The 11,918-nt window shown below is 40.3% G+C and overlaps 1 protein-coding gene across 2 annotated transcripts in view; it reads left to right on the forward strand.

Annotated features, from left to right (window-relative positions):
- The window catches only part of GPAT3 (glycerol-3-phosphate acyltransferase 3), a 61,961-nt gene extending 58,048 nt beyond the window's left edge, over positions 1-3,913 (forward strand). For both annotated transcript variants that reach the window (XM_045880849.3, XM_064584725.1), the window contains one exon: positions 2,626-3,913. In XM_045880849.3, the coding sequence (XP_045736805.1) occupies positions 2,626-2,722 (97 nt within the window). In that variant the 3' untranslated portion in view covers positions 2,723-3,913. The remainder of the gene's footprint in view (positions 1-2,625) is intronic.
- Positions 3,914-11,918: the final 8,005 nt, after the last annotated feature.

Raw genomic sequence — 11,918 nt, forward strand, 5'->3', positions numbered from 1 at the left:
GACTGGCCCTGAGGTCAGGATTAGGGTCAAAATAGGTTAAAACTAACATTTGTATCACACTACCTAAGCTGGAATATGTGAAACTAAGTTACAGACATCATAGCATCATCAAATGACAGGCTTACACAGGTCCTAGTTTATAAATGCCCTAGTGATCCAAGTTCACTCTGGATCTGGCTTCCTCTTTTTTGCTCATTGTTTTCATTTCTTTACCCTGCTTTCTCTCACCTGACTTCTCAGCCCTGCTCCTGCCCCAAAGCCATATGAAAATCTTGGAGCTTTGGATCAGTAGCCTCATAAACCAAAGAAAGGAAGAAGTCCTTGAAAGATAACAGCCTACACAAGTCAGCCACAGGACAGATCTCAATCAGATTGGCTTAAGCAAAATCTGTCAGAAATGATCCTTAGGGGGTACCTGGGTGGCTCAGTGGGTTAAACATCTGCCTTGAGCTCACGTCATGATCTCAGGGTCCTGGGATGGAGCCCCATGTCGGGCTCCCTGCTCAGCAGGGAGTCTGCTTCTCCCTTTCCCTCTGCCCACCGCCCCTCACCCCCGCTTGTGCTCTCTCTCTCTCAAATAAATAAATAAAATCTTTAAAAAAGAAAATCTTAAAAAAAAAAGACGATCCTCAGAGTTTTTTAATTCCCTTGTATGGGGCCATATGTAATTTTGTTATAAAAGATTACTTTTAATTACCTAGCCTCTTCTTTAGGAAAAAAAAAAAAAAGACTCACTGCCTTTCCAGGTGTATCTGTCATTCACACATTGGGTATGAATGAACATGTCTACATTGTTTTTTTCCTAGATTAAATGGGAACTTGATTGTATCATCTCAAACAGGCTTTTATATATGGCTGCTGGCCTCCTTAGGAACTCAGATCTGCTGCCACTGCAAAGGGGAATTGGGTAAAACTTTAAAGTCTCTAGAGGGGGCATGTCACAGTTGGAGTACTCAGAACAGTGTTAGTTTTCTGAGTGCTTAGGTGAGTTGCATCAAAATCATGTCAGGATGCTCAGGGGCAAACGTTGCTAACTTTTTTGTCAGTTTTGGCCTGGACCTTAGGAAAGAAAGAATGGCCTTTCTTCTACCTCTCCCTCCTCCACTTAGTTCTGACTCTTCAGAATTCACATAAATGCTGTGAATAGTTAGAGACAGCTCCTTTGGATAAAAGAGGCTTTTGGGGACAATTGTGGGGAGCTAACAACAATTTATAACCTTGTTTCATGGAAATTTCCTACAGCTGAGCCCCTGGAAGATGTGTGGACTGTAGTCTATTTTAAGTTGAGGACTTACTGGTAGGCTGTGTCTTGGATTTGACTCTAGAAGCCAGAACATTGCAGTGGTTCAGGCAGGCGTTTGTTTGTAGGTCAAGTTCTGTCTTCATGGCATTGAGTTCATGGGCTAACCTATGATCCATTCATCATCCTCAGAGAGCACTTGGTAAACATTTGTGCTTAACTGGGTTAAAATTAAACAGGCACAGTATGAAGTAAGCAAGTTCACCATCCATGCTCTCCTGGGAGTTCAAAATCAAAAACGTTAGATTAGGAGAGACATTGTGGCCCCTTATAGTCCAGTCTCCTCCCAGAGCTTCCAATTTGTTGTTTCTTTGTGTTGTCCAAAGAAGGAAAGGCATGCAGAGCCCTTATAACCCAGGCAGGTCTGTGTTTTCACCATCCTGGACAGAGTTCAAAGATTCACAGGTCTGAATTAAGGAATGCTGCTTACATAGACACTAACCACTGCTTAATTAAATGCAATTTATGATTTTGTTGTTTGTTTTTATTCTGAGTCTGTTTTGGAATATGGAAGATTACAAATACTTGAAATATATAGTGCTTTGAATGAAAATACAACTTGGTAGACATAGGATTAGATTTGAATAAGGATTAGCCCGTTTATCTTTAAGTAATTTACTCATGCATATACAGTACCCTCACCATTACTTGTGTGTATATTTTAAATGTCCTGGATGATTTTCTAGTAAGACATAGGTTGATTAGATGAAAGGAAACAATACTTCGCTTTTCTTGGGGAAAAGGATAGGCAAACAATCCTAGTTTTAATATAAAGTCCAAATATTTGAATATAGCAATCCTAACTTCTAAAAAGAAACTGAGTGGAGATATTATTCTAAATATTTTATTTTATTTCTTTAACTTATTATTATTATTATTATTTTTTTTTTTTTGAGAGAGAGAGAGAACAAGAGTGCAAGCCAGGGGGCGGGGTAGGGGCAGAAGGAGAGAGAGAATCTCAAGCAGACTCCATTCCCAGCACAGAGCCTGACTCAGGGTTTGATCTCACGACTCTGAGATCATGACCTGAGCCGAAATCAAGAGTCGGTTGCTTAACCAACTGAGCCAGCCAGGTGCCCCTAATTTTTTTATTCTATATTTTAATCAAGCATCAGAGAGACTGTTCCTTTCCCAAAGTAATACACATGTGGTGACTGGTAGAACAGACGCTGAAATCTTGGTCTTTCTGCTTTCCAATCCCCCGTTCTTTGCCCCAGTGCTGACCAGGCAGCCACTAAGCGTCGTGGCACGACCCTGTGTTAGCAGCTAATGCTTTTAACTCATCATTGGGAGTATCTTTTATTTATTTGCCTTTTTATTCCCAGGGATGGAGGGCTGAAGAGAGCAAAGGTGAAGGACACCTTCAAGGAAGAGCAGCAGAAGAATTACAGCAAGATGATTGTGGGCAATGGATCTCTTTGAATTGGACTGAATGCTACCCTGGTGATAAAATTTGGCTTCCCAGAACCAGCCCCTAGAAATGGAATGTGTTGGGGTTTTTTGGTGAGGGAGTGGAGTATTGTTTGGTTTTACTGGTTTTGTTTTTTGTTGTTGTTAATCTCTTCTACAGGATGGATCGTCTCTACCTCTTTATGCCAGAGGCAGAACCCACTGGGGGCCCTTTTCAGCTTTTGTTGTTGTTATAGCATTAACTTCATGAATTGTAAGGTAGTTTACTGAGTTTAAACAGATCCTGCCTTTTGTAAAATGATGATGTCATCGTTGATTGAACGAAATACTTAGGCAGGAAAAAGTGCTTCTAAAACACGTTTGGAATTCACTGTGTTTCGAACTCGTTGATATGGTAATTCTCAAAAAAATCCCCCAAGCTCTTTTCATGATTAATTTTCTTACTCCTTCTCCCCTCACCTCCCCCTTCAATCACTTAAACAGAGAGATTACACATCAGTTCAAGGTTACCTCCATGGTTACCTTCTGCAAGATCGAAAAGAAAAATGGAGGACGTTCTTTAGGAGAAAGGACAGATTTGTGTCCACTTGATCTGAAAGTTGAAAACAAATGTAAATTTTTTTTTTTTTTTTTTTTTTACTAGTGTGTTAGAAGAGAACTACTATTTGGTAAGCTGTACCAAAGAAAAGTGAGTGCAGGTTACTGTGTGTGTGCATTTATGGGTAGGCGAATTTTGAATAAACACTTTTTAGCTGGCAGCTGGTGATAAAGTTTTAAGTTTTCCTTGTTTGTACACTAAAGATCTACATCTAGTGCCTCTCCCATCTACTGATTTGGTTTTGTGCCGAAACATATTTTCAAACAGGAGGGGCCTTTAACAACAACAAATCACATTGTCTTCAATGGGAGTATGAATGAGCCAGGTGTGTATGCTGCCCCTCACCCTCCACCCATTTGAGGTTTATTTCAGAATGTTCCCAGTTTCTTAAACAGAAAAATAAGTGGTAAAATTACTTTTTGGAAACCAAGCCTTAAATTTTTTAAAGGGGAAGATAAGTGTTTCCCAGCTCACACAGCATAAGCAATGTTTGATAGCAATATAATGCCATGTTAAACTCTGAGAGTGTTATATCTCTTCTGGTAACCATGCACAAAATGTGAAACTGTCTTACAGTGAATATAAATAAATTCTATATTTCTAAATGTGTGTTGCATTGTTTTCCCTCTCCTCTACCCTCTTCTGGTTTGGGGTAAGTTAAATTCTTTCTTATTATAAACAAGGATTGTTTGTTTTTCATATCAATGACATAGCTAAATTTTATTGGACTGGAACGTCTGGGAAATGAGAACATGAACAGCTAGTTTTGGTTTGTTTTTTCTTTTTTTTTTTAAACCTAGTTATCTGGACTTTGACCCTGTGAACTCTGCCTTGAGCAAGTCATAGACTTCACTTAATTTGTAGGTGAACTCAGGCAACTCTCTTTTAATTGACTATAGGTTATGTCCAGCATAGCCCTATCAATTATATTCTGATGGAACCAGATGGGTTTGATCCCAAAGGAACATTTGTAAACAGGTTACCCTAATGGTCAGCTATTCTTCTGTTCTTATGCTTCCCCCATTCTTTTTCCCTTTGTTCTTACCCTTTGATTCTTTACTTTGATCTTTTTTTTTTTAAAGATTTTGTTTTTAAGTAATTTCTACACCCAATGGGGGCCGAACCCACCACCCACCACCGTAAGGTCAAGAGTTGCATGCTCCACTCATTGAGGCTGCCAGGGGCCTTGATTCTTCCCTTTGATCTTGACTGAAAATCAGCAAATTCAAATATGTATGTTGGGGTGACTCTTTGTCTTGTTTTTTTTCTCAGAGAGTTCCTTTTTCCCTTTAACTTTTCATATTCAATATAACTTGAGTTAATAAAGCCACTTTATTAATTAGCCCAGTTCTTGGAAAAGCTGATAGGACAACTAACGGCTGTTTGTTTGGACACCAATAAGAGGTATCTTTTCAAGAGCACTGTTAAGCAATAATGCTATCACAAAGTCATTAGAAAATCTAATGCTGGGGCGCCTGGGTGGCTCAGTCGTTAAGCGTCTGCCTTCGGCTCAGGTCATGATCCCAGGGTCCTGGGATCGAGCCCCGCATTGGGATCCCTGCTCCACGGGAAGCCTGCTTCTCCCTCTCCCACTCCCCCTGCTTGTGTTCCCTCTCTTGCTGTGTCTCTCTCTGTCAAATAAATAAATAAAATCTTAAAAAAAAAAAAAAATGAAACCTTCCTTTAAAAAAAAAAAATCTAATGCTATCTCAATAAGAACTTTTGTAGGTCTTTGACTTATACAACTAGTTTTCAAGTTGTTTGGGGAATTACCATGCCTCCGCAAACATGTTCTTAGAAAGCAAATATTGCTCAGATTTAGCATATGCTCCCTAGAAATCCTGTTTTTGCATTTGTCTTCCCTAATATTATTTTACACCTACTTTAGAAATACTCTACCCAGAATTTAGTCTTCTAAACTTCTGAGTCGTCTGTAGTTATAACGGAATATCAAGGGTAGGCAGAATTTGGTAGAATAATCACATGAGAATAAGACCTTTCATCTAACCCTTGCATAGATTCATTTATTGAGCCTCACGTTTGCCTTTTTAAATTCCAACTCTGTCCTGGCCATATTTACAGACACAGGGTTCTAGGAATGCCAAGATTTTCCGAAATATCCTGGATTGGATGAGCAACCATGGTAGGAAACAGTAAATATACTCGAAGCATGGGAAGTAGTTCCGGATCATAGTCTGGCACAAAGAACAGTCGTGAGGGAAGTATTCCTGGCTAAGCAGACTTTCCAAGGCACATTCAGCTTTGTGTTGGTGGTTTGCCATCATCCCTTCTGTGCATATGTTGCACTTCGGGCATTCTGTTGATAACTCAAGGGTTCTTCATTTCTTGTGACTATAGATAATGTTCTGTGGTCACGAGGACTGTCTTTTGGCCAGAGTTGCTTTCAGTCTTTGTCTCTGAGATGTGGCTTTCTGCCAGGCCTGAGGAGGATGTGATAGGAGGTAGGGCAAAGCTGGCGTTTGGGATCGGTACTGAAAACTAGGGGCCCTGGTAAGGATCTTGACAAAAGCTGTGGGCTTGCTTTTGTTTATTTAACACTGGTTTCTAGTGGATCGATGCTAGTAGTATTTGATGTTATTTTTTGGAATAATGGTTAAGATGTTGAGATTGAGAGTCACAAAGACGTTTTCTAATTGTGGCTCTAGGACTCACAGGCTTTGCAGCCTTTGACAATTCTCTGATTCTCAGTTATATTCTTTTTTATTTATTGTGAGATTATAGAATACACACAAGTGTATATAAAAGTGTGCAGGTACACTTTAAGGACAATGATAAATTGCACACTTATTTCCCAGTGTTACCCTGGATACATGTTACTCAGGCCGGTAAGTAGAATATGAATGACTGTATATCCTAGAAGGCATGAAAAGTCACAACTTGTTATTCCTTTTACTATTGATGGACAGTAGTGTTTTTTTTAGCTTTGTTGTAAATGTCTCCTGGTATACACGCACAAGAGTTTTTCTCTAGTTGGTATGTTTAATAGGAATTAGGATTTCTCCATAGTAGAATACCAGAATGTTTAACTTTAGTGTAGAAACTTCCAAACTGTTTCCAAAAAGGTTGTACCATTTTACATGACCTATCAGCGGTGTAGGAGAGCAGCATTTATATTTAGTGTAATAACATATTTGGATTTATTTTTTATTATTTTATTTTGTATTTTCTCTTTCTTCCTTTCTTTCATTTTTTCTCCTTTGTCTTCTTTTGAACTTACTACTTTCCCTTTCCCATTTTCTCTACTTAAATTAGAGGTTAATGGTCTTATTTCTATTTGTTCTGTGGTTACCTTATAAATTTCATCTTTCATACTTATCAAAGTCTAAATTGGATCACTATCCTTACACTGCTGAACAATTCAAGGACCCTAGGACTTGAATTCCAATCATTCACCACCACCCCTCCACCAATTTATATGATATTATGAATTTAAGTTACTTACATAATCCCACAAGTTGTCATCAGCAGCAGCATGGTTATTATTTTATACAGTCAATGTTCACCCACACTTTTACCACTTTTTTTGTTATTCCTCACCTCTTAATTTTACCATCTGGGATCACAGTTTGATAATGGCTAACCCCTGTTTTTGTTTTCTGAAAGTATATTTTATACTCATTCTTGAAAGTTATTGCTGGATGTAGAAGTTTATGTTCAGATTGAGTTATTTTTCTCTGAGCACATTAAAGATCATTCTGTAGTTAGTATTGAGAAGTCAGCTACCAGCCTGATTATGATTTTTTTGAAGGTAATATTTCTTCTAGTGTATTTAAAGTCATTTCTTAGTTTTTGTTTTTGCACAAGTTCACTCTGTTGTATCTAGGTGTGGATTTCTTGTTAATTATCTCGCTTGTGACAGTCTGGGTTCTTATCCGTGGATTGATATTTTTTATCAATTCTCAAAAGTTCTCAGATATCCCTTTAGATATTGTCTTTGTCTCAGTTTCCCACTCCTGTCTTTTTAGAAGTCTGATTAAACAAATATTAGACTTTCTCATTCTGTCCTACATGTCTCTTAAACCCTTTTTTATATTTTCCATTTCTTTGCTCTCTAGACTTTTTTTCTGGACAATCTTTAGTTGTACTATTTCACTAATGCCGTCTTCAGTTCTATCTGATCTACTGTTCTTTCATTGATTTTTTAATTTTAGTTTTTAAATTTCTTATTTTTGAGTTATATTTGGTTCTTTTTTCTTTTTTTTTTGACAGAGAGATAGAGAGAGAGCACAAGTAGGCAGAGAGGCAGGCAAAGGGAGAGGGAGAAGCAGACTCTCCACCGAGCAGAGAGTCCAACGTGGGGCTCAATCCCAGGATCCTGGGATCATGACCTGAGCCGAAGGCAGCCGCTTAACCGACTGAGCCACCCAGGTGCCCCATATTTGGTTCTTTTTCAAATGTACTTACTCTTGAATAAGTTTTGAAGTATCTTATGCTTATTGGTTTTATATTTTTTCCAATAATTTCAAAATCTTACATCTTTTGAGGGTAGGAGTCATCCCCCACCCCGCCCTCCGCTGCTTCTCATTAATGGAGTCTTATTTCGTTTTGTGTTTAGAGATATCTCATGATGATCTGTCATTTTCTATGGATTTTTATCATCCATTAGGCCTTTAGAGCAGGAATCAGCCAACTATAGCCCATAGGCTAAGTCCCGCTCTCTGCCTGTGTTTGTAAATAACATTTTATTGTAAGCCAGCCACACCTACTTACTTATACATTGTCGGTGTTTGCTTCCGAATTATAGCTGCAACAGTGGCTGATTGGTCCACAAAGCTTAAAATATTTGCTCTCTGGTCCTTCACCCAGAATAGTTTGCCTACCCTGCTCTAGGGCATTAGCAATCTAGGACCACTTTAAACTAAATTATTGGCTGGAGGTTTATTGAACCATCATGTAAACAGTGAGAATTTAGCCTATAAACCCAAATGAGAACCATCTTGTGGTTTTGAATTCTCTGCATAATGTGCTTGAGACTCATCCATATTGTTGTGTTTATAAACAGTTCATCCCTTTTAATTGGCAAGTCATTTTAAATCCTTCGGGGAAAATTATTTTTCCCTTTCACTTAGCACTAAGGGTTGACAGCGAGCCTCCCTGGCTGGCATCTGGGAGTGGGGTGTGTGTGATTTCTCCTTTCTTCTTCCTTAAAGGATGTACCCCTTTGAGATTCGACCTTCAAGGGAAGGGTCACTAGTTGGAGACTAGAGATCGCACCTTGCGCAGGCATTCAATTTTCTCTATTGTTCCTTAGGCCCTTGATGCTCTGGAAACTCCTGCTCCAATTTGTTTGTTTCAGCCAATGCCCTCAGTGAGAAAGCCAACAGGTAGCCTCTGTGCTCTGTGGCTGTCTCTGGGTTGGCCTGTCTTCCCTCGGTCTTTGGCCTGAGTAGTCACAGCCTTCTTGCTAGTCTAAGAAAGCATTCAAAATCATTTTCCCTTATCATATAAAAAGAGGGTGGGTTATATGTTGGTAGACATAAAGACTCGAGAAAGCAACAACTCTAAATAAAAAAAAGTTTCTCTGAGCCATTATTTTAATATAGAGAGCAAAATCTCTCCTTCAGAATCATAACTGTCCATTTATAAATTAAATACTCTGATGAAGGCACACAGGAAGATACAGACCAACACGGGAAAAGCGGTTAGATTTTTAGTGTCTGGAGAGTAAGTAACCTAATAGCTTGAAAGCAGCTGAAAGTAGCTGCAGGCTCAGTGGCATCTCTGCATTGTGGTAAGTTGCAAGTTCTCGTGATGCCCATGTTACACCCTGAACTGAGGTCCTGTCAAGGCCTTTTATGGCACTTCATAGGGGTCAAAAATCCCCCCTTGACCTTGTAGGAAGCATAGAGCGATACTGGCTACTTTGCTGGCCTCTTGGCTCTATATCTGGGAAGGATGCCTGGGATAGCTTCGCAAATAGAACACGTGTTCTATCTTGGTGAACTAAAATATTTTAGATCCCTTTGAACCCCATGTTATGATTAGGGAGTGGGAGGTCTGGAAGAGCGGGACCAAAGAGTCAGTCTCCTCTCAAGGTGAAATATACTATGTGTTTCTCTTGAAAATAAGTGAATTTGATTTTTTTGGGAAAAGCTTTGAAAATTACATCCTTGCCAGCTAAAAAAATCAATTGGGAATCACAGGTTAGAGTTGGGAAAGCTTTCAAATTACTGTTTCTCTGGCTTTATAAAGTAAAACACATATATTTGGTGCCTGCAGTGTCCATCACTGTTCTGGGTCTGGGGACACAGCAATGATAAAGACAAATGGCCGGGTTCCTGGAAATCTACTGAAGCAGATGGAAAATTAAAAAAATCAAGAAGCATGTTTGGACAAAACCGTCACAATGAGTTCATGGTGGCCTTTAATTTTTTTCAGATAAGACTGGGATAGTAAATGCCTAAACATTCCCTAGAAAGAGTTTTTAGAAAAGTATACTCATACAATTATACGATGTCAATGGAATGGCACCCCGTGGCTGGGAGAAGGTAGTGAACCTAAGCTCTGAGGAACGCACACCTGGCAATGCTTATGGCTGAGTCGACTGAGGATTTGACCTTGGTTAAGGCCTGTTTATTCCAGCGACCATCTTTTGATGCAGGCAGCCCTGAGGTCTAGTTGTTGCTAAATCAGGCACAAGTGAAAAGAGGACCAAATTATCTAACTGGAAGGAATTTTCAGTGCTGGTTGCTTATGAGGCAGGTTCTCAAACTGTTCCTGAAGAGCCAGAATTTTGCTCAGGATGAGGCAGGGGAATGGCTTCGAAACCCTGTTCTTTTTTTTTTTTTTTTTAAGATTTTATTTATTTATTCGACAGAGAGGTAGGGAGAGTGCACAGCAGGCAGAGGAAGATGACGGAGAAGCAGGCTCCCCACTGAGCAGGGAGCCCCACGTGGGGCTCAATCCCAGGACCCTGGGATCATGACCTGAGCTGAAGGCAGACGCTTAACAGCCTGAGCCACCCAGGCACCCCTCGAAACCCTGTTCTATCCAGTAGGTTCTACAGTAGTTTGGTTCACCAATGGAGTGACAAATGGGATACCATAGCTCCCCCCAATAAATCCCTTGGTTTAATACCTCTTTTTGGAAAATGCTTCTAATAGTGATTTTGTTTAGATATTTGACACACAGTTGATGAAATGCATATGACTGTTAGTCCTGAGGCTCTATGTTGCCCAAGACAGGAATCTGCATTACAGAAGCTTAGAATCAGGAAGTGGAGACTCCACCACTGAGCACAAGAGGAAGTGGCAAGGCCTATGGGTTTTTTTGTTTTGTTTTGTTTTGTTTTGTTTTGTCCCAGGAGGAAAGTGCTGTAGGAGACTGGAGAAGTGATTAATGCAGGGGATGGAGGTGTGCGGGAGGGAGGACATTTGAGCAAGCTGTGGAGGATGAATAAGTGCTTTTTGATGAAATTGGGGAGGGCGCCTGGGTGGCTCAGTCGGTTAAGCGACTGCCTTCGGCTCAGGTCATGATCCCAGGGTCCTGGGATCGAGCCCCGCATTGGGCTCCCTGCTCAGCGGAGAGTCTGCTTCTCCCTCTCCGACTCCCCCTGCTGTGTTCCCTCTCTCGCTGTGTCTCTCTCTGTCAAATAAATAAATAAAATCTTAAAAAAAAAAAAAAAAAGAATGAAATTGGGGAAAACTCAGGTGAATGGATTCCCTGTTCTGTACATGCACCACACACCCCCACCGCCGGCCCAAACAGAACAAAAACAAAAACAAAACAAAAACCTGAATAGGAGAGGGTTGTTTATAATCACAGAACTGTTTGCCTCTGAAATGTTCCCCTTTTGCATTTTTGGGGCCATTTACTCTTTTTCTACCTTTACTGCCTGAGCCCAAGCCAACATCATCCTTCAACCTGGGCTATAGCAAGAATCTTGCAACTGATCTCCCTGCCTCTGCTCTTGGCTCTAAAATTGTCTATTTGGGGGGCGCCTGGGTGGCTCAGTTGGTTAAGCATCTGCCTCCAGCTCAGTTCATGATCCCAGGGTCCTGGGATCGAGTCCTGCATTGGGCTCCTTGCTCAGCGGGGAGCCTGCTTCTCCCTCTGCCTGAGGCTCCCCCTGCTTGTGCTCTCTCTCTGTCAAATAAATAGGTGAAATCTTTAAAAAAAAAAATTGTCTATTTGGTCAACAGCCACTAGTGTGAGCATTTTAAGTTGTAACTGAATCATGTCACTCCCACATTCAAAACTCTCTGGTGGTTTTCCATCAGGCTGAGAATAAAATCCAAAATCTTACCCTGACCTCCAAGGCCTTGCTGTATATGATCTGGCCACTGATCACCCTCTCAGCCTGATTTCTACCATTCTTTCCTTTGCTCAACCTCTCCCCACACTCTGGCCTTTTTTTTTTTTTTTGAAGCCAGTAAGAATATTCATGCTTCGGGATCTTGACACTTGTTCCTTAAGCTTAGGATGTTCTTTTCCTCGATATTTGCAAAGCTCCTTTCCAATTTCATTTGTCTGCTCAAATATCCCCTCCTGCCTGGCCATCCTACCTAACGTAGCAGCCCCTCTCACTTCCTATCCCCTGACCTTGCTTTTCTTTCTTTCTTTCTTTAGCACATATTTCCAAACATTATG

This window comes from Mirounga angustirostris, unplaced genomic scaffold (assembly GCF_029215605.1).
Source record: "Mirounga angustirostris isolate CCGP_5_RB_7025 unplaced genomic scaffold, mMirAng1.0.hap1 SCAF_2, whole genome shotgun sequence".
Taxonomy (NCBI): Eukaryota; Metazoa; Chordata; class Mammalia; order Carnivora; family Phocidae; genus Mirounga; species Mirounga angustirostris.